This window comes from Notechis scutatus, chromosome 12, assembly GCF_049901735.1.
Source record: "Notechis scutatus isolate UNSWTSFEM ecotype Mainland chromosome 12, rNotScu1.2, whole genome shotgun sequence".
Taxonomy (NCBI): Eukaryota; Metazoa; Chordata; class Lepidosauria; order Squamata; family Elapidae; genus Notechis; species Notechis scutatus.
In genome coordinates, this window is record NC_142020.1 from 12,651,218 (window position 1) to 12,671,278 (window position 20,061).

Genomic DNA, 20,061 nt, shown 5'->3' on the forward strand with positions numbered 1-20,061 from the left:
CGCAGGGAGGAATGGAGAAGAGAACAACATGGGTTGCGTGGCTTATGGGGGAAGAAAGGGCCCTGATTCCCTTCATTAGCCACAGTTGGGAAGATAGTTGATAAGAAAGGCAGGTTGTGTGCGACAGGCTGCTGGGAACAAACGTGACTTTATCCTGTGTTGTCTTTGCTTATCTGTGTTCCTGGCATCTTCCCAACCGTGTTGAGTTTTGCTGTGCCTTTACGTCTGGAATTCTTGCTCCTGCCCTGCCAAACTAATTACCTCATTTTGGCTTGAGTGGACTTATAGTTACAGTTTTTGTTGACCATGTTTTGGACTTGATTCGTTACAATCAAAGGCTGTTCCTGGGAGAGTTTTTCTCCAAAGTAACCAGGATCTTGGGGGGAAAGTTGGAGCTAATAAAGGGACTCTTATTGATTATCTGAATGTGTTGCCTTTGCGCCACGCCCCTTTGTGTCAGCACACCTTTTGCAGATGTGACATTTGTTCCATTGCCCCTCCAGGTTGCGCCGACCGCAGCCATTTTGTCCACACCCTCTGCAACGGCCCGGTTACGGATAGTAGCCCCCTCTTCGGACTGGACTGCGAAATGGTATTTATTTAGTGTCGTGTTACTCTCCTTCCCATTGCAAAGGTTAGATCTCAGTACGTAAGAAACGATTTTATACTTATAAAAGATTTGCCTTTAAGTCTTCCGTTCTTGATTCGGGGCGCAGCTCTAAACTGTGATTGAGTGCATGCAAAAACTCTCCAGTTTCGTCTCCAGCCAGGAAGGGAAAGGATTCAATTTTGAGCAGTGTTATCAGGGGTGGGAATCTACCAGTTCGCACCTATTCGCTAGAACCGGTTGTTAACATTCTAAGCAGTTCAGAGAACCGGTTGTTAGAAGACATTACTGGTCTAATCCTGTAATGAAGGCAGGAAGGAAACATTCTGGTGTTGCTTACAGAAACTGCCTCTCCGTTAACCCTTATTACGTTTTTGGCAGGACTAGACTTCCTGTCTCAGGAACATCTCTGGAATTTTTTTCCCTTCCTTTGCTGGTACTTTGCTTGTGTGGTGTGACCATTCAAAGTTACAGTGGCACTTAAAAAAGTGACTTATGACCATTTATCACACTTACGACTGTTGCAGCATCCCCACAGTCATGAGAAACCAGGCGAGGAGATGCCTGCCTCGATGTGAGTGATATTGAGTTGGCCACACCCAGCCAATAACATGACCACCAAGCCATGTCCACCCAGTCACATGACCACCAAACCACGCCCACCACCTAAGCCATGCCCACAGAACCGGTTGTTAAAAATTTGAATGCCACCCCTGGGTGTTATCCTTCCGTAAAGGAATCCCATCAAGTTGACTAAATCACGGGAGGGAGGCAAAGGGCCGCAGAGAACCATCAACCTTTCTTCATCCTTTCTCGTTATTTTTTTCATATTTATAAATTGAATATAAACATTAAAAACAGTGAACGTGGTGTCTCTTCTTTGACATACATTTCTGTCTAATCCCTTTACAATTAAAAAGAGAAACAAAACAAAAAAGATGTATACATTTGTGTACATATATACATTTTTATGTAACATATTTTCCATTTTTCTTTTGTTCTTTCTTGTCACATTCTCTACTTATTTAAGTTCTATGAACACCCTTTCATGTCCCTCCAATTGTAAAATGTGTTCCCTATTTTGTAGTATTCTAGTTCATCTCGCTCTTTCAATTCTAGTGATAGCCTATCCATTTCGGCGCAATGTAATATTTTCCCAATGAAGGCATCCTCACTTGGAATCTCTCGCTTGCTTTCCAATTCTGGGCGAATGTTCTTCTTGCTGCTGTAATTACATGTATAATTAAATAGGTGTCTGCTTTGTTTACATTTTTCTCCATTATTCCTAATAAAAACATCTCTGGTTTCCACCTTTCTCATTTTGACCAGTGTCTCACCGATAAGGGGTCAGAACTCACCCGAATTGCCCTGGTGGACAGCCACGGCCAGTGCATTATGAATGAGCTTGTCAAGCCAAAACGGCCAATCAGGAATTACCTTACCTGGTAGGTTGCTTCAACTTAACAACTGATGGAAAAGTTGGGCACTACCCAGAATTTTGAATGTTTGGGAACTGTAGTTGCTTGAAATGTGGGTTCTCCAGTTTGATACAGCTTAATATTTTAAGGCCAAGCCACGTATTTGGATAAGGTGTGTGTATATCTCTTTGTTTTAAACTGTTACACGTAGCATCCCGGGAGTATATGCAAGAGGTGGGGTGGGGTTGATTGGGATTAGTGTAGTGGAATGTAGTCTGGATTCCGAGGAGGGAGGGGCTGCTTCCCAGAGGGCAAAGAGGCAGCGAAGCTTAAGAGAGTTTGGTGGACAGGAAGAGAGTTAAGAAGTTAATTCCCTAGGAATTCCCAGATCTATAGTTATGCAGATAGTCCCCAACTTACAACAGTTCATTTAGTGACTGTTCAAAGTTACAACGGCGTTGAAAAAAATGACTTACGACCAGTTTTCACACTTATGACCGCTGCAGCATCCCCATGGTCAAGTAATCAAAATTCAGACACTTGGCAACTCATATTCATGACGGTTGCAGTGTCCCAGGGTCAATGGGGAAGCCAGATTCATTTTACAAGCCTGTTACTAACCGAGCAACTGCAAGGATTCACTTAGCAACGGTGGCAAGAAAGGTCATAAAACGGAGCAAAACTCACTTAACAACTCATATCCCGGTATCATTATTTGCGCTGGAATCCATTAACTTTCTTGAAAGACCCTTGGTTGGAAACTCTCATCTTGGTACGGCCCTAAAATGTTCCCTTTCTTGTGTTTTGAAGTTACTCCGGCATCACGGAGAAGCTGCTAGGCCCCGTGCAAACCACCCTCGCGGAAATCCAGAGCCAATTGAAGAGTATTCTGCCTCCGGATGCCGTTTTAGTGGGCCACTCCTTAGATGCTGATCTCCGCGCTCTAGAAGTGAGTATGTCTATTTCCACAGTCTCAACCCAGCAAGGGGTCCCCAAACTTGGCCACTTTTAAGACTTGTGGACTTCAACTCCCAGAATTCCTCAGCCAGCTATGCTGGAAGTTGAAGTCCACAAGTCTTAAAAGTGGCCAAGTTTGGAGACCTCTGCACCAGACGTTGGCCTAAAGGCAGCGGTCACCAAACATGGCAACTTTGAAGGCTTGCGGACTTCAAAAAATGGAAGGACGCTTTGATTCCCACAATGGACAGACGGCTGCCGAAGCTGATGGACTTAGCAGAGAGGGCTAAATGGACTGCTTTGATTAAAAGAGGGAAAAAAAACACAATTAATTTTGTTTCCACTTGGAAACCGCTTCTGGACTTTGTCCTTGAGGTGGGGGGGAAAATGGGCTTTTCCAATTAGATGGGTTTGTTGCTATGGTATTAATGTAAAAGTAAAAAGTTGAGGCTTGATGCTATTATCTTATTCTACTGCACCCAAGGAAGTCAGTGCCTTTTCTCCCCCCTCTTCTTTTCTACACTTCCCCTTCCCCCTATTTTTCCTACTATTTGTTTTTGTATTGTTGTGTTATAAAATAATTTTTAGAAAAAGACTCATGGACTTCAACTCCCAGAATTCCTCAGCCAGCCATTTGAAACCCACAATCTTTAAAAAGGTTGCCAAATTTGGAGATCCCCTTGGCCTAAGGCAGAAGTTCCCAGAGTTGGCAACTTTAAGACTTGTGGACTTCAACTCCCAGAATTCCTCAGACAGCTAAGATGCCAAGTTTGGAGACCTCTGGCCTAAGGGGTGGGCTTTTGATACAGAAGTGGGCCACAGCAGAACATTCTGGATCCCCGTGTCAACTCATAAAGCATTCCTATGCCTGCTTTAGAGTTGCCATAGGCTGTGTGTGCGTGTGCGTGTGTGTGTGTGTGTAGGAAATCTGAAGGAGCAGGGCAGCAGTTTAAAACCAGAAGTACATTCCCCACTTATCTCACAAAGATTGTAACTAAGCTACCGAATCTTCTGCCAGCAAAATCCCTTAGTTGGAGAACGTGATTGATGACACCCAGCCTGGAAGGTGCTTCATTGGAGAATCTGATTTATGATACACCCAGTGGGGAGGGGGCGAAAACAGGGTCACAGGTTATTGTAAATTACGTATGCCAGAGTTGCCTTCATACAGGCATGTTGTCCCTAATAAATCTTCTGGATTCTTTTGAAGCTTGGCTCGAGGCTCATGATTTAATTAGGGCAATGGCCGGAATCTTGACACCCCGTTTGAAAGTTTAACAGGCAAGTAGTCTTCAACTTACCGGCACAATTGGCACCAGCATTTGCCTTGCCGAGCATGGCTGTGGTAAGCGAGTTGTGCCCGATTGGATGACCTTTCTTGCCCTGTTCGGTAAGCGAATCGCTTCCGTCATTAAGTGAATCACGTGGGTCGTTAAGCAAATCTGGCTTCCCCCCATCGGCTTAACTTGTCAGGAGCCAGCTAGGAAGGTTTTAAAAAAAAGTGGCAATCACGTGACCCCCCTCATGACAACTGTCATAAGTACATGCCAGTTTCCAAGCATCTGAATTTTGATCCCGTGATGGTGGAGGTTTTGTGACCGTCATAAGCCCGAGGACTGGTCGTAAGTGCCTTTTTTTCCAGAGCCCTTGTAACAGTCGCGAAAGGAATGGTCGCAAGTCCAGGACTTCCCGGAGATGGTCAAAATGGCGTTGTTGTTGTTGTTGGTTCGTTTGTTGTTTTGAACCGCCTTTCCTTTTTCCCTCTCATCTTTCCAGATGATTCACCCGAACGTTATAGACACTTCGCTTCTCTACGTCCGGAAAGGGGGGAAAAGGTTCAAGCTGAAATTTTTAGCAGCTGCTGTTTTAGGGTAAGAAGGTTCTGGGTTGAGTTTTCTGCCTGCGGACATGTCTCTCCTCACACTTTCCAATTAGGATCTTTCTGAATTGCTCCACCGTGAAAGGAACTCCTTACCAAGGAAAAGGGCTGGGTTGTTGACAGATAAATAAAGAATTGCCACGTCCTACAAGCATACCTACTTAGGGCAAGGTTGTCCAACCTTGGCAAACTTTAAGACTTGTAGACCTCAAAGTCCCAGAATTCCCCAAATTGAAATTAGCTTGTGGACTCCTTGATGATCTTTGAGACTGCTTGTTTTCTTGAAGACATTTCATGACCCAAACTAGGTAACATCATCAGGGCTAGGAGGGAGTGGGACTTTCAGAGGAGAGAGGGAGGGAAGAGGAGGAGGAGGAGGAGGAGGAAGAGAAGGATGACGACGACTGTGGGGTCCTTGCTGCTCTCTGAGCTTGCTTGTTTTCTTGCAGACATTTCATGACCCAACTAGGTAACATCATCAATGCTAGGAGGGAAGTGGGATTTCTGGAATGGAGGAGAAGGAAATATAAGGAGGAGGAGCAGGAGAACAATGGGGTTTGGTTGGAGACGTTTCACTACCAAACTAAGTAACATCATCAGTGCTGTATTTTCCATAGTTTCAACTGGGAAAGCGCGATCGTTCTAGACCCGTGATGGCGAACCTATGGCATGTGTGCCAGAGGTGTCACACAGAGTCCTCTCTGTGGGCATGTGAGCTGTCACCCCAGCTCAGCTCCGCCATTCATGCGCATGTGCCTCTGCTGGTCTTTGGGTCTCTACCGTTGTATGCGTGGGTGGGGCTGATGCATTGGGGGGGCCGCACACGTTGCATTTGGGGGGGTTTGTGTGCATGCGCTTTGGGCCCTCGGTGCCAAAAAGGTCAGCCATCACCGTTCTAGACCAAGCCGTGTCCAAAAACACTGGAGAATTCCTGGAAGCACTCGGAGAAATCAGCCAGCAGCAGGCACATAGAGATAAAGGACATCTACATACCATTCAGAAAAGACAAAAAGTCAAAAAACAAAGGCACCCAAATACCTTCCAAGCATCCATCCACACCCAGATGGGCAGAGATTCACCCCAAGATCGAACCCTAGACCCAACAGTCAAGAAGTAAAACAATACCCCCAAATCAAGGCACCACCACCAACTCAGATAAGCAAGCTAAGAGTCAACAACAGCTGAATCCAGGAACCACAAGGAACAGAATCTAAGAACACCGACATCAACACACTTGCATATAAACAGAGAGCAGACCCCCACTCCCTCCTAGCATTGATGGAGTTACCTAGTTGGGTAACGAAACGTCTGCAAAAAAAAAAAAAAAAAGCACCCCCACAGTTCAAACCCGAGCTACAAATATTCTACCCAAATCTTCCTGCTTCTTTGCTACTCAATAGAGCCGTGATGGTGAACCTATGGCATGCGTGCCAGAGTTGGCACGCAGAGCCATTTGTGCTGGCATGCGAGCCACAGGCAAACATACCTCACTGCGCATGCACGGCCTCACGGCTGATTTTTTTGGTTGATTTGAAGTCTTTTTTGGCCTCCCAGAGGCTTGAAAAAAAGCCTCTGCAGGCCGAATAATAGGCCCGTTTCGTCACTTCCTGTAATACCGGAAGTAACGAAACGGGCCTATTATTCGGCCTGTAAAGCCTGCAGCGGCTTTTTTCAAGCCTCTGGGAGGCCGAAAATCAGTTGTGAGGCGCAGTGCAGGTAAGGAGGGGGATTGCAGGCACGTGCGTAGCGGGCGTGAGGGGGGCACGCATTGCCTTCTGGATGCTGGCAGGTGAGCGCGCAAGCGTGCACACAATTTTTGGCACAGGAGCCCAAAAAGGTTAGCCACCACTGCAATGGAGTATATAAAGGTTCATGGATGTACCAGTTGCTTGTTTCCTTCTTCTTATAGGAAAGAAATTCAGAGCACGGGCCAATTGGGTCACGATCCCACCGAAGACGCCCAGTCTGCTCTTGAGCTGGCCCAGTATTTCATTGAACATGGACACAGGAAAGTAGGTACCTTAGCTCTTTTATGAGTGTTGTTTAAAAACAGGAATCAATGTGTCTTTACACCTGCAGTGTCCTAACAGTGAGGACAATTAACCAGTGGAACAACTTGCCTCCAGAAAACATGGGCACTATCACTGGAGGTTTTTAAGAAGAGATTGGACAATCACTTGTCTGAGATAGTATAGGTTCTCCTGCTTGAGAAGAGGGCTGGACTAGGAGACCTCCAAGGTCCCTTCCAACTGTTATTCTATCCTATTCTATTCTATAGTCTATTCCATAGTCTATTCTGTTCTATTTTCTATCCTATTTTCTGTTCTATTATTTTCTATTCTATTTTCTGTTCTATATTCTATTCTATATTCTTCTATTTTCTATTCTATTTTCTATTCTATATTCTTTTTTCTATTTTCTATTCTATTTTCTTTTCTATTTTCTATTCTATATTCTATTCTATTTTCTGTTCTATTTTATCTTCTATTCTTTTTTCTATTCTATTTTCTGTTCTATTTTCTATTCTATATTCTATTCTATTCTATTTTCTGTTCTATTTTCTATTCTCTTCTATATTCTTTTTTCTATTTTCTATTCTATTTTCTGTTCTATATTCTATTCTATTTTCTGTTCTATATTCTATTCTATATTCTATTTTCTATTCTATTCTTTTTTCTATTCTCTATCCTATTCTACTGTACCACTCTTGCCAAGTCATTCTAACTGTAATTGTGATCAGAGAGCAGATAATGGTTGCAAAGAAAAAAAATACCAGAATTTTTAAAAGGGGAGAACTAGCAAGCCATCTAACATACAGCAGTAGCCCTTAGACTTATATACCGCTTCCCAGTGCTTTTAAGCCCTCTCTAAGCAGTTTACAGAGTCAGCCTCTTGCCCCACAACAATCTGGGTCCTCATTTTACCCACCTCAGGGAAGGCTGAGTCAACCTTAAGCCGGTCAGGATCGAACTCCAGGCTGTGGGCAGAGTTTGCCCGCAATACCACATTCTGCATGCAGTTATAACTTCCTCCCTATTATGTAAGTGTTTGACATAGGACCTTGAGGGAGTTTGTCCATTATGGTTGTATGTTGCGACAGTCACAAACCGTGTCATTAAGTGAGTCACCATGGGACGGTGCCCAACCTTACAACCTTTTTTGCGGTGGTCGTTGAACGAACCCATTTATTTTTTTTTGCCAGTGGTCAATTTTTGCAGGAAACTGGAAGTAAACACTGGTTTCTGGCAAAAAAAAACAAACCCCTATAAATCTAAAAGGTGGACTTCAATTCCCAGAATTCCCCAGCCAGCATGGCTGGCTGGGGAATTCTGGGAGTTGAAGTCCAGATACCTTAAATTTAAGGTGGGTGGGTTGGAGGAGGATGGGTGGTACAATGACCTGAGAGGTTCCTAATTGTCTAAGACAAGGGTCTTCAAATTTGGCAAGTTTAAGACTCGCGGACTTCAACTCCCAGAATTCCTGAGCTAACATGACTGGATGAGGAATTCTGGGAATTGAAGTCCACAAGTCTTAAAGCTGTCAAGTTTGAAGACCCCTGGTCTAAGAAGTGACTGGACACATTTCCCCCAGCCCTTACAGCTACAAAGGATGGTCCCAGGTGCAAAAAAAAAAAAAGGAGAGAGACACCCCTGGAAGTCCTGTGAGATGTCCTCAGGCTTAACTTCCGTGGGAAATAAGGCATTTAACCAACAATCTGAGGAACTGACAGGAAGTAAAACATGCAGGAGAAGAATTCGTAATATTTGGGAGATTATTTTTCCATCCTAGGTTGCAGAATTGAATCTGGAAGCCAGATTGTCCGAGCAAGGGAAGATGGGAGAGACAGAGACCAAGGTCAAGGTGGAACAAAATGAGAGGATGGAGAAAGCGGTACCAAACTCCAGGTGAGGGTGGAGTTTCTCTTGGCTTGAGAAGTTCCTGTGTAGGTCTCTTCTCCAAACTGTTAAAAGACCCTGTCAGCGTTCCAAGTAACAACCTCCAAATTAAAAGACCCCCGAGACTGTCATCTTCTCAAAGATCCATTGTATTAGAGATGTCATATTGGCACATCTGAGGAAATCCCAAATCTGAGATTTCTGGGGTTTTTCCTCAGCCCAAAGAGAATCCAAAATCCAACCCCTGCACCCCATAATCCATCCCATGGCCCAATCAAACCTTCGTTCCAACTGGAGACCATCCTTCCAGTCACTTCCTTCCAGGTGCAGGGCAACACGTCCTTGACTCTCTGAGAAAGGAATGTTGTTACAGCTAATCTTCCACCGCTCCTCGAAGTGCCCCCCTTCCAAATTCCCAGGCACTGAATGTGGCAGCCCAGAAGCCTCCCAAAAAAAATGGCTTCCAAGCCTGACAGACCCCGGCGGAACCTCTGGAAAGAAGATGGAGAAAATACGCATCGCCACACAGACTCAAAATCGCAAGGCACAGTGTCCCCCGCGCTCTTTTTCGGTTGCCAGTTTATTTTGCCAAACAGCCAGTCCGGGGAAACCCAACACAGTGGTTGCGTTTAGATGGTTACAAAGCTTTTTTTTTTTTGTCCTGAGTTGAGTAGCCTGTTCATTTGGAATTACTGCCCTTTTGTTTGTTCAGAAATTTTCAGATCGAAACAGGTTCCCTCCGAGGTTTGTTCGAACTTGATTGGTAGTAATCTTTTTGCAAAAAAAATATGTCTCTATATAAAAGTGAAATACCACTCACACCAGAGGTGGGTATTCAGCAGGTTCTGACCAGTTCTGGAGAACTGGTAGCAGAAATTTGGAGTCGTTCGGAGAACCAGCAAATCCCACCTCTGACTGGTCCCGCCAACCCCATCTCTCCTCTGCCTCTCATTGAGTCCCAGTTGATCAGCTGGGTCTTCTTTGGTTGTCCTGCCCAGGAGAACGGAGCTGGAAAGCAGGTTAATGGGGTGGGGAGGGAATGGGGATTTTGCAGTATATCCTTCTCCTGCCACCCCCACCAAGGCACGCCCACAGAACTTAGTAAAAGTTTGGAATCCCAGCACTGACTCACGCATCATCACAAAATCTCCAAGAACCGTAAAGCCTACAAACTTGGAATTTGGCACGTAGGTTCCACTTGGCTTCTAGGTGCTCACTAAGAAAGGATTTTTCAAAATGACCATCAGAGCATTCGTATTTTGTATACTATTATTATTAACACGCTCTGATGCTAAGGAGTTGTACTCCCCCTCCCCACCTGAAAAGAAATCTGTCCCAAATGCAAAACACAAGCAGAGGAGTTTTCAGTTTCACAGCAGCAAGCAGCTTTAGTACAGAACAGTTGAGCTAAGCCACGCCCAGGCTCCTTGCTGTCTCCTTGCTCACACAGCAAATACTTTTTCACTTTCCAAGCAGCCCTCAACTCTCACACACTGACAGGATGCTAGCCAGATGAATATTGATGGATGCTGGTAAGGCAGAGGCAGAATTTTTTTTTTCCTTATTTGCCGACCACGTAGTTTCGTAGTGAAGCAAGGGTATCGAGCTAGTTGTTAATAAACATGATAGCTTACCTTTTAAAAACGGTGTCTTCTCTGCTATTCTTCGTTTATTCTTCCGAGTTACAAATTCCAGAACCTCGGAATTATTTTTCCCCCTTATTTTCCTCCCCAAAAACTAAGCCCGACCACATAGTTTCGTAGCAAAGCACGGCTAGACAGTGGTTCGGTGGGTTTTGCCCTATTTTAATGCCTTGCTTGCCACATTTGTTAAGTGAATCACAGCACCTGGTCAGTTAGTAACAAGGTTGTACAGTGAATCTGGCTTTGCTTGTCAGAAGGTCACAAAAGCAGATCACGTGACCTGTGGACACTGCAACTGTCATAAGTACATGCCAGTTGCCAGGCGTCTGAATTTTGATCAGGGGACCACGGGAACGCTGCAACAGTCGTTAAGAATGAAAAAGGTTCCTTACTCCCTTTTTATTTTTCAGTGTCGTTTTAACTTCAAATGGTTGCTGAACGAACGGTCGTAAGTTGAGGAATAGCTGTACCTTCAAGCTAATTTATTTAACTTTGGTTTTCCTTCTTGTCTTTTAGCCTTTTAGACAACTTCAGTGAAAAAACAGATGATGTTCAGAAACATACGGCTTCCTCAAATGAGCAAGTGAGTGATGAATGCTGTTTGGTTGTGCTTCTCCGCCATAGTTTTCATTTTACAAAGCTGATAAACGTACGGGCTTGGTTTCTTTCATATGCAAATCCAGTTATCGTAGATAATTTTGGGGCCTCTCTCTTTTGCAAGCTATACCTCTGCAAGCTATTTATATGAATCCATAAATGAGAATATTTGTAACCCAGGGTTGAAATGAGGGGGTCACTGAGCTTCATGGTTTTCTTGCAAACGTTTCATGACCCAACTAGGGAACATCATCAGTGCTAGAAGGGAGGGGGGACTTGTGGAGAGGAGGAGAAGGAAGAAGGGAGGAGGAGGAAGAGAAAAAGGAGGAAGAGGAACAGAAGAATCAAGGGGTCCTTGGAGCTCTCTGAGCTTAGATGTTTTCTTGCAGACGTTTCATGACCCAACTAGGTAACAACATCAGTGCTAACACTATATATGTTCTCTGAGCATCTTAGTTTCCTTCAATGCGTGGATCTCTAAAATGTCTCCCAATTCCATTGTTCCCCTTTTCAGATTCTCCAGAAAGCCCTGGAAGAGATTCCTAAATCTCCCGTTAACGTAATTCAATTGGCTTTGGGTTCGAAGCACGTCACGGCTGACCTCCTCGCCGAAGCCACTTCGAAGGTCAGTAGAACTTCCCCATTCCCCAAACGGCGCAAAAAAACACCCTCACTTTGAATGAATGTCTCGCTTAGCAATAGACATCTTGGGCTCAGTTGGGGTCATAAGTCGAGGACAGCCCGCTGCCTGGTGGGTTCCATTTCTGAGTGCCGTCCTCCTTTCCCTAGATGAGGGCCAAGCTTTCGGACCTGCTCACCATCTATGTTGGCCCTTTGAGCAAAGACGTTGGTCTGAAGACTGTGGAAAAGGCCTTTGGGAAATGTGGCCACATTCAGACGATCCAGGTCATTTCAGAAACGTTGAAGGCAAGTAGTCAAACCATTTTGCTGTCCTGGACAGTGGCCGGTGCAAATACCGGTGGTGAGGGTGGGTAGAGCTAAACTGCTGGATCTATCTGTCCGCCCTCCCATTTCTGAACATTTAGAGCCACGGTGGCACAGTAGTTAAGAGTGCAGTACTGCAGGCTACTTCTGCTGACTGCCGGCTGACTGCAAATTGGCAGTTCGAATCTCATCAGGCTCAAGGTTGACTCAGCCTTCCGTCCTTCCGAGGTGGGTAAAATGAGGGCCCAAGATTGTTGGGGAGCAAGAGGCTGACTCTGTAAACCCCTGTAAAAGCACTGTGAAGCGGTATATAAGTCTGCTATTGCTTAGGAAGGAAGGAAGGAAGGAATTCAGGAAGGAAGGAAAGAATTTGGAAGGAAGGAATTCGAAAGGAAGGGAATTCAGCTAGAAGGAAGGAATTCGGAAGGAATTCGGAAGAAAGGAAAGAATTCAGGAAGGAAGAATTTAGAAGGAAGGAAGGAATTTGGAAGGAAGGAAGGAAAGAATTTGGAAGGAAGGAATTCAGAAGGAAGGAAGGAATTCGAAAGGAAGGAAGGAATTTGGAAGGAAGGAAGGAATTTGGAAGGAAGGAAGGAAAGAATTTGGAAGGAAGGAATTCAGAAGGAAGGAAGGAATTTGAAAGGAAGGAAGAATTTGGAAGGAAGGAAGGAATTCAGGAAGGAAGGAAGGAAGGAAGGAAAGAATTTGGAAGGAAGGAATTCAGAAGGAAGGAAGGAATTCGAAAGGAAGGAAGGAAGGAAGGAATTCGAAAGGAAGGAAAGAATTCAGGAAGGAAGGTATTTGGAAGGAAGGAATTCAGCTAGAAGGAAGGAAGGAATTCGAAGGAATTCAGCTAGAAGGAAGGAAGGAATTCGAAAGGAAGGAAGGAATTCAGCTAGAAGGAAGGAATTCGGAAGGAATTCGGAAGGAAGGAAAGAATTCAGGAAGTAAGGAATTCAGAAGGAAGGAAGGAATTCGAAAGGAAGGAAGGAATTTGGAAGGAAGGAAGGAAGGAATTCGGAAGGAAGGAAAGAATTCAGGAAGAAAGGTATTTGGAAGGAAGGAATTCAGCTAGAAGGAAGGAATTCGAAAGGAAGGAAGGAATTTGGAAGGAAGGAAGGAAGGAAGGAAGGAAGGAAGGAATTTGGAAAGAAGGAAGGATCCAAGTATTGGGAAGCACCAAACCCCTCATTTAACTGCTGAGGCCCCTTTTTGTCTCTTCCAAAGCCCCACCTCTCTATCCAATATGAAGTGTTGGAAGGTGCACAACTGGCTTTGGAAGACCTGAACGGAGCAGAAATCGGAGGATCGGTCCTCAAGGTAGGCTTATAGCTCCCCTTTAAATCCCAGGGTGGAGAGAGAATGCCAACCAGTGTTTACCAGCCTTTCGTCCTCCGTTTCGGTTTCCTGCGTCTTCAGGTTCAGAGGCCCATCACCGAGATGACCCTTGAGGTTGAGATGCTGTTGCAAGAGCTGGAAAGAGATCCCGAAAACGAAGCCACCCTTTACTTGGCCGGATTGAGGAAATGCCAAGAGGAGACGGAGCTGCGTGAACAGTTGGGCCCTTTGGAAGGTTTACAGTCTATTTTTTGGCCAAGAAATCTCCAGACCGGAAGACAAAAGAATTACTGCTTTCTGAGTAAGCGGGGCCATAAATAGATTCTCCAAAACAAGATTGCTGCATGAGATGACCTGCTGATTAAGAGTCTCTAAGTTCTTCCTTCTAGTTGTTCCCTTCCTCATTCTCTCTTTTGGCTCTTAAAAATCTTTCCCTTTGACATCCCTGGGGCATCCTCACTCTTAGAGGCAACCCTCGATCCACACAATCCATTTTATGACCTTTTTGGGTTGGTCATAGTGAAGGGAAAGGAAGGGAAGGACGGAGGGAGGAGGGAGGGAGGGAGGAAAGAAGGGAGGGAAGGAAGGAAGGAAGCAGAAGGAAGGAAGGAAGGAAGGAAGCAGAAGGGAAGGAGGGAGGGAGGAAAAGAAAAAAGAAAGGAAAGGTGGTGAATGGATAAGGAAGGGGAGAAAGAAAGGAAGGAGGAAAGGAAAGGAGGTGAATGGATAAGGGAGGAAGGGAGGGAAGGAAGGAGAAGAAAGGAAGCAAGCAAGCAGAAGGGAAGGAGGGAGGGAGGAAAAGAAAAAAAGGAAAGGTGAACGGATAAGGAAAGGAAGGGAGGGAGGAAGAAGGCAAGGGAAGGAGGAAAGGAAAGGAGATGAATGGATAAGAAAGGGAGGGGAAGGAGGGAGGGAGGAAAGGAAAATAGTGAATGGATAAGAGGGAGGGGGTAGGAAGGAAGAAAAAAGGAAGCAAGCAAGCCGAAGGGAAGGAGGGAGGAAGAGAAAAAGGAAAGGTGAACGGATAAGGAAAGGAAGGGAGGGAGGAAGAAGGAAAGGGAAGGAGGAAAGGAAAGGAGATGAATGGATAAGAAAGGGAGGGGAAGGAGGAAGCACGCAAGTAGAAGGGAAGGGAAGGGAGGGAAGAAGAAGGAAAGGAGATGAAGGGATAAGAAAGAGAGGGGAAGGAGGGATTCAGGAAAGGGTGGGAAAGGAAAGGGATTACAAGGAATGTCTTCATTTGAGCCGTTTTCACCTGGGCTGTGTCCCCAGCACGATTCTCAAGGCTGCAGCTCTGCTTTCCCTGTGTCTAAATTCCCATGATTTGGGGGGGGTCTCATCCCTGCCAGGATTCCAGAGCCCAGAGTGCACCTGCAAGGCCCTCCCAATCCTTCAAGGGAACAAATCCTTCCGGAAGAGCCGCAGAGCCCTCACCTCTCCCACCTTCTTCCAGTGGGCCGGTCTGGGGAAGGAGAAGGGCCAAGGAGGGGCAGAGGCGCCCCAGAAGCAGCCACCCTTGGATCAGGTGAGCCCCCCCTCCCCCCGGCCAGTGGTCTTTAAGCGAGCCAAGGTTGCAAGGGGTGGCAGGAGGAGGGTGAGATTCGGAGCCTCCCTCCCCCTTTCGGTTCTGGGATGAGCGAAGCTTCAGCTGAACGCTGGAGGGCGCGGTGGTTAAAGCGCCATACTGGAAGTCCTCCAGTTATGACCGCAACAACTGACCCCAAAATTTCCATCGCTAAGCGAGAGGATAGTTGAGTTTTGCAACACCCTCAGGGCTGGGAGTGGGGTTGGTGGAGGAGGAGGAGGACTGTGGGGCCCTGGGTGCTCTCTGAGCTGGGTGGTTTTCTTGCAGGTGTTTCATTGCCCAACTAGGTAACATCATCAGTGCTAGAAGGGAGTGGAGCTTGCGGAGAGGAGGAAAAGGAAGAGGGGAAGAAGAAAGGAGGAGGAAGAGGAGAAGACAGGAGAAGGAAGAGGGGAAGAAGTAGAAATGAAGAAGAGAAGACAGGAGGAGGAGGAGAGAAGGAAGAGGGGGAAGTAGAAAGGAGGAAGAGAAGAGGAGGAGGAGAGGAGAAGGAAGAGGGGAGGAAGTAGAAAGGAGGAAGAGCAGAAAACAGGAGGAGGAGGCGGAGGAGGAGAGAAAGAGAAGTAGAGAGGAGGAAGAGAAAACAGGAAGAGGAGAGGAGAAGGAAGAGGGGAAGAAGTAGAGAGGAGGAGGAGGAGGAGGAAGAGAAGAAGACAGGAGGAGGAGAGAAGGAAGAGGGGAAGTAGAGAGGAAGAGAAAACAGGAGGACGACTACAGGGTCTTCGTTGATCCCTGAGCCTGGTGGTTTTCTTGCAGACGTTTCATGACCCAACTAGGTAACATCATCATGTGTTAGGAGTGGGGTGGGTGGAGGAGAGAAGGCCTGAGGGGGTCCCTGGTGCTCTCTGCGCTTGGTGGTTTTCTTGCAGACGTTTCCTTGCCGGCACTGACATTTGAAGTGAAACGTTAAGGACCGAGTTTCTCGAAGCCATGGCTTCCCGCATGCTTACTTTGTTGTTTGGCTCCTTTGGTTTCCACGAAAGCCTTGACACCGTGTCTCCGCAGGAACTTGGTTTAAAGAAAGCCATCAAGAAACTGGACCGCCACGTCAAAACCCTCTACGAACAGGTCCCAGAGAATACACTTTGCCTCGTTCTGTTACCAGGCGCCAAGAGGTGAAAAAAAACAAACCTTTATTATTTCTCTTTTCTGTTTCCGCAAAGAAGGGCTTTATTTCGCCTTGGATTCTCAGTCTGAGGTCTCTCCTTTCTTGGTCTGATGCTTAGAGAACCGATGTTTGTTTGTTTCAATTACTTTCCCGATTTAGATAGCTTGGCTACAATCCAGCAAAGTTAGAGACACAAAATAAATAAAACACCAAATAAATGGTTTTGTTGGTGGATCAAGTGCAGATAATTCTCAACCATAACTGGGGCCCCAATTTCCGTCGCCAAACAAGACAGTTGTTAAGTGAGTTTGGCCTCCCTTTTACGACCCTTCTTGGCACCGTTGTTAAGCGAATCACTGCAGTTGTCCCTCCCAACGCTGTTGATCTGTATCTGGAACTGGACTTTCTGGTTTTTCTTTGAAGAGGTTTCGCTTTCATCCGAGAAGCTTCTTCAGCTTCTTGGAGACGTTTCGCTTCTCATCCAAGAAGCTTCTTCAAGAAGCTGAAGAAGCTTCTTGGATGAGAAGCGAAACGTCTTCAAAGAAAAAAAACAAACCAGAAAGTCCAGCTGCCTCTTGAAAACAAAGCACCTTTGGGACACCCAGATTAATGGTTTCGCAGCTTCGGAAGAGCAGAGAGGCGGTTTGGATGCAGGAATCTTTTGAATGTATGGAAGCTGAGTTGCTGAGGCTCTTTTCCCTCCATTCAACATTCTATTCATCGGATCAGGGGGAACAGGAGAAAGAAAAGAGACGCCATTGTGGGTCTCAGCAGGATTGTTTTGGGTTGTTTTTTTTTTTTTATGGTAAAGGTTCCCCTTGCACCTACGTGCTAGTGGTTTCTGGCTCTAGGGGGCGCTGCTCATCTCCATTGCAAAGCCAAAGAGCCAGCGCTGTCCGAAGACGTCTCCGTGGTCATTTGGCCGGCAGGACTAAACACCGAAGGCCCATGGAACGCTGTTCCCTTCCCACCAAAGGGGTGCCTATTTTTCTATTTGCATTTTTTTTTTTTACATGCTTTCAAACTGCTACATTGGCATTAGCTGGGACAAGTCACGGGAGCTCACTCCGTTATGCAGCGCTGGGTGTTCGAACCGTCAAACTGCCGACCTTTCTGATCAACAAGCTCAGCGTCTTAGCCACTGAGCCACCGCGTCCCAATAATAGATAACAAAATAGATAACCATGATAACAAAATAGATAATAATAATAGATAACAAAGTAGATAACAATAATAGATAACAATAATAGATAAAATAGATAACAATAATAGATAACAATAAATAATAGATAACAATAATAGATAATAGATAACAATAATAGATCATAATAGATAACTAGGTACCTGAGTATCATACAGAACCTGGTTTGATTTTCATACCCTTGAAAGTTCCACAAACCAGCACCTAATTCCAGAGATGGAAAGTGTCTTAGCCCCTGAGCCACCTTATGTCATTGTTTTATTTATTTATTTATGCCTGGCCTTTATTTCCCAAGACAGCTCCAGTGCCTTTGCAATTTCTCACGCTAAGCCCTAAGAAGAAGAGTTTGTGGCTTGGCACTGTCCATTGTGGCTTACTCCACCAACCGTCGTGTGGCAACGATGGCATATTGCATTGCCGGGAGTCCTCGAACTAACGACCGCAACGAAGCCCCAAATTTAGGTCGCTAAAGGAAGAAATTTAATTTTTGCTCTTTTCTGGCCACGTTTTGTCAAGTGGAATCCCCTCCCTTGTGAAATCAATAACATGGTTGTTAAGCGAATCTGGCTTCCTCTTGGGACATTTGCCTGCCAGAAGGTCACAAAAGGGGATCGTGCGGCCTTAGGGACGCTTCAGCTGTCATAAATCTGAGTCCGTCGCCGACCAGCTGGATCTTGATCACGACGGTGGGAATGCTGCGACGGTTGTTAAGTGTGAAAAACAGTCGTGGCTTGTTCCAGTGCCATTCTGACTTTGAATGGACACTGAATAAACTGTTGTAAGTCGAGGACCACCTGCAATTCAAGCTGACCTGCTCAGGTTGGGATTTTTCTGTTCCTGCAGTTCACTTCATCCGAGTGTTTTAACAATAAGCAGCCACCACGTTCTCTGAGGAAACCAAACACACATTTTCCTCACGTTTTCTCACTTACCTTGCAGGTTCTCCGACTCTCTTAGCGGCCTCAGCCTTGTGGGAATCAAAGGCGAAAGGAGCATTTCCACGTCCTGCTAAAAACCCTCAAGGACTCCCCCTGGTTATTATTATTATACTTCCTTTTTTTTTGGCGGGAAAAACAGCCCCCTCTTGCTCGCGCAACCTCAATGCTTCCAAGCTTTGCCAAGCAATTTTGTTTTGTTTTTTTAAAGAATTCAATGATTATTATTTTTTTCCAAGGCATCCGACCATCTCAAGAATTCGATTCCATTGTTAATGCAGGAGACCTTTTATTTTTTTTTATTTTTTTTAAAGGCTCCCTGCAGACTGCCAGATGTTGGGGGGACTTTCTGGAGGGAGGGGTGGGAGCAACAGCAGAAAAAGATGGTAGTTGGCACCGAATTCAGCTTCTCAGCCTGGCGTTTGAAAAGTTTCCGTGCCGTTTCTGGACAGCAACATTTTCCAAGGCTTGGCTTTCGATTTTAATTGTTATTTTGAAAAAAGAGAGAGAGGACGGAACGGTTCAGCGCCTGTGAAATGTATTCCCTCTACAGGCAGTCCTTGACTTACGACCACAACTCTTGAGCTTCAGAATTCCTGTTGCTAAGCGAGACGGTTCTGGAGTTTTGCTCCGTTTTTTTTTTTTTTGCAGCCTTTCTTGCCGCTGTGGTTCAGTGAATCAGTCGTAAAGTGAGCCACGCAGCTGTGAGGCGAATCCGGGTTTTCCCACTGACTTTGCTCATCAGCAAGTCGTAAAAAGGGGACTGTGTGACCACGGCCACTGTTGTAAATATGAGTCGGTGGCCAGGCCAGGATGAATTTCAATCGCGTGAGCACGGTGGATGCGGCAACGGTCGTTAAGCGTGGAAAAACGGTCAGGTTGCTTTTTCTTTTTTTTTTGTCGTTTGTAACTTCGGTCAATCAATGAGCCGTTGTAAGTCGAGGACTACCAGGGAACCAGCATCTCTAGCTTGACATCCCACAGATGATTAGAATAATCAAAGGAGAAAGGGAGGCCAAAAAAACCACAAAACTTTGGTCTGAAGAAACAGCAAAAGTGGCAGATTTTTTTTAATATTAACGGGCGGATTTGGGGTGGGAAGGCGGTGAGAACGTTTTGCCAAGATATTCTGCTAGAAAAGGACAGGATCCAGCAATTCAAGGCAGGAGGGGGAGGAAATTCCCAGAAAAATATAGTGTATTGGGGGGAGGGGAATTCAGTCTTGGCCCCGTTGTCTGTGTGGGCGACTCCAACTGCAAAAATAAGCATTAAAACAAAGAGGGGGGCTCGGTTTTTCCCCACCTCCTCGAAAACTCCCGGCAATTGTCTGGAAAGCCACAATCCACACACAAAAAAGGGGCAGATTGTGTATTCCTAAAGGCATCCCTGGCTCTCGGGAGGGGCCCCCCCACCGGCTTCCCATAATGGAGCTTTTCATAAACCTCCGTTGGCCTGTTTTTCCTCACCGCCGGCCCGAGCGCATACCGTGCCGTTCGGTCTGGAGGAAGTGTGGCGGGCTTTGCTTTGACCCTGGAGAGAAAATGGAACCTCTGAATCACACGTCTTGGTCGGCTTCCACTTTCTTCATAAAAGGCAAGGTTTCTGCTCGAAGCTGGCAAGAGGAGGGATGCGGCTGTGCCAGGGAGGCAGGAACATCATCCTGTTCCTTGCTTGACACGGAGGCCCATATATATTACATTATATTATGTATTATTATATATTATATTATATTTTTATAAGGATGCCCATGTACAGAGCCTTTCTACCTCTCCCCCCCCAATACACACACACATATTTTATAAGGATGCCATGCAGAGCCATTCCCTCCCTCCCTCCCTGTGTGTGTGTGTGTGTGTGTGTATATATATGTGTGTATGTATGTATGGCATTCAGCTTTGTTCGGGTATTTTCCCATGTCATAGTAGTTGTGCTTTTAAAGTTGTAGCGATGTT

The 20,061-nt window shown here is 45.7% G+C and overlaps 1 protein-coding gene across 1 annotated transcript in view; it reads left to right on the forward strand.

The window, feature by feature from the left end:
* REXO5 (RNA exonuclease 5) overlaps nt 1-19,293 on the forward strand; it is a 27,712-nt gene extending 8,419 nt beyond the window's left edge. Inside the window, exons 7-20 of the mRNA XM_087942145.1 lie at nt 504-592; nt 1,937-2,052; nt 2,836-2,974; nt 4,759-4,853; nt 6,771-6,873; nt 8,651-8,766; nt 10,917-10,983; nt 11,512-11,622; nt 11,787-11,924; nt 13,170-13,262; nt 13,362-13,581; nt 14,630-14,805; nt 15,871-15,980; nt 18,114-19,293. Of these exons, the coding sequence (XP_087798271.1) occupies nt 504-592; nt 1,937-2,052; nt 2,836-2,974; nt 4,759-4,853; nt 6,771-6,873; nt 8,651-8,766; nt 10,917-10,983; nt 11,512-11,622; nt 11,787-11,924; nt 13,170-13,262; nt 13,362-13,581; nt 14,630-14,805; nt 15,871-15,980; nt 18,114-18,186 (1,646 nt within the window). The 3' untranslated portion in view covers nt 18,187-19,293. The remainder of the gene's footprint in view (nt 1-503; nt 593-1,936; nt 2,053-2,835; nt 2,975-4,758; nt 4,854-6,770; nt 6,874-8,650; nt 8,767-10,916; nt 10,984-11,511; nt 11,623-11,786; nt 11,925-13,169; nt 13,263-13,361; nt 13,582-14,629; nt 14,806-15,870; nt 15,981-18,113) is intronic.
* The last annotated feature ends 768 nt before the right edge of the window (nt 19,294-20,061 follow it).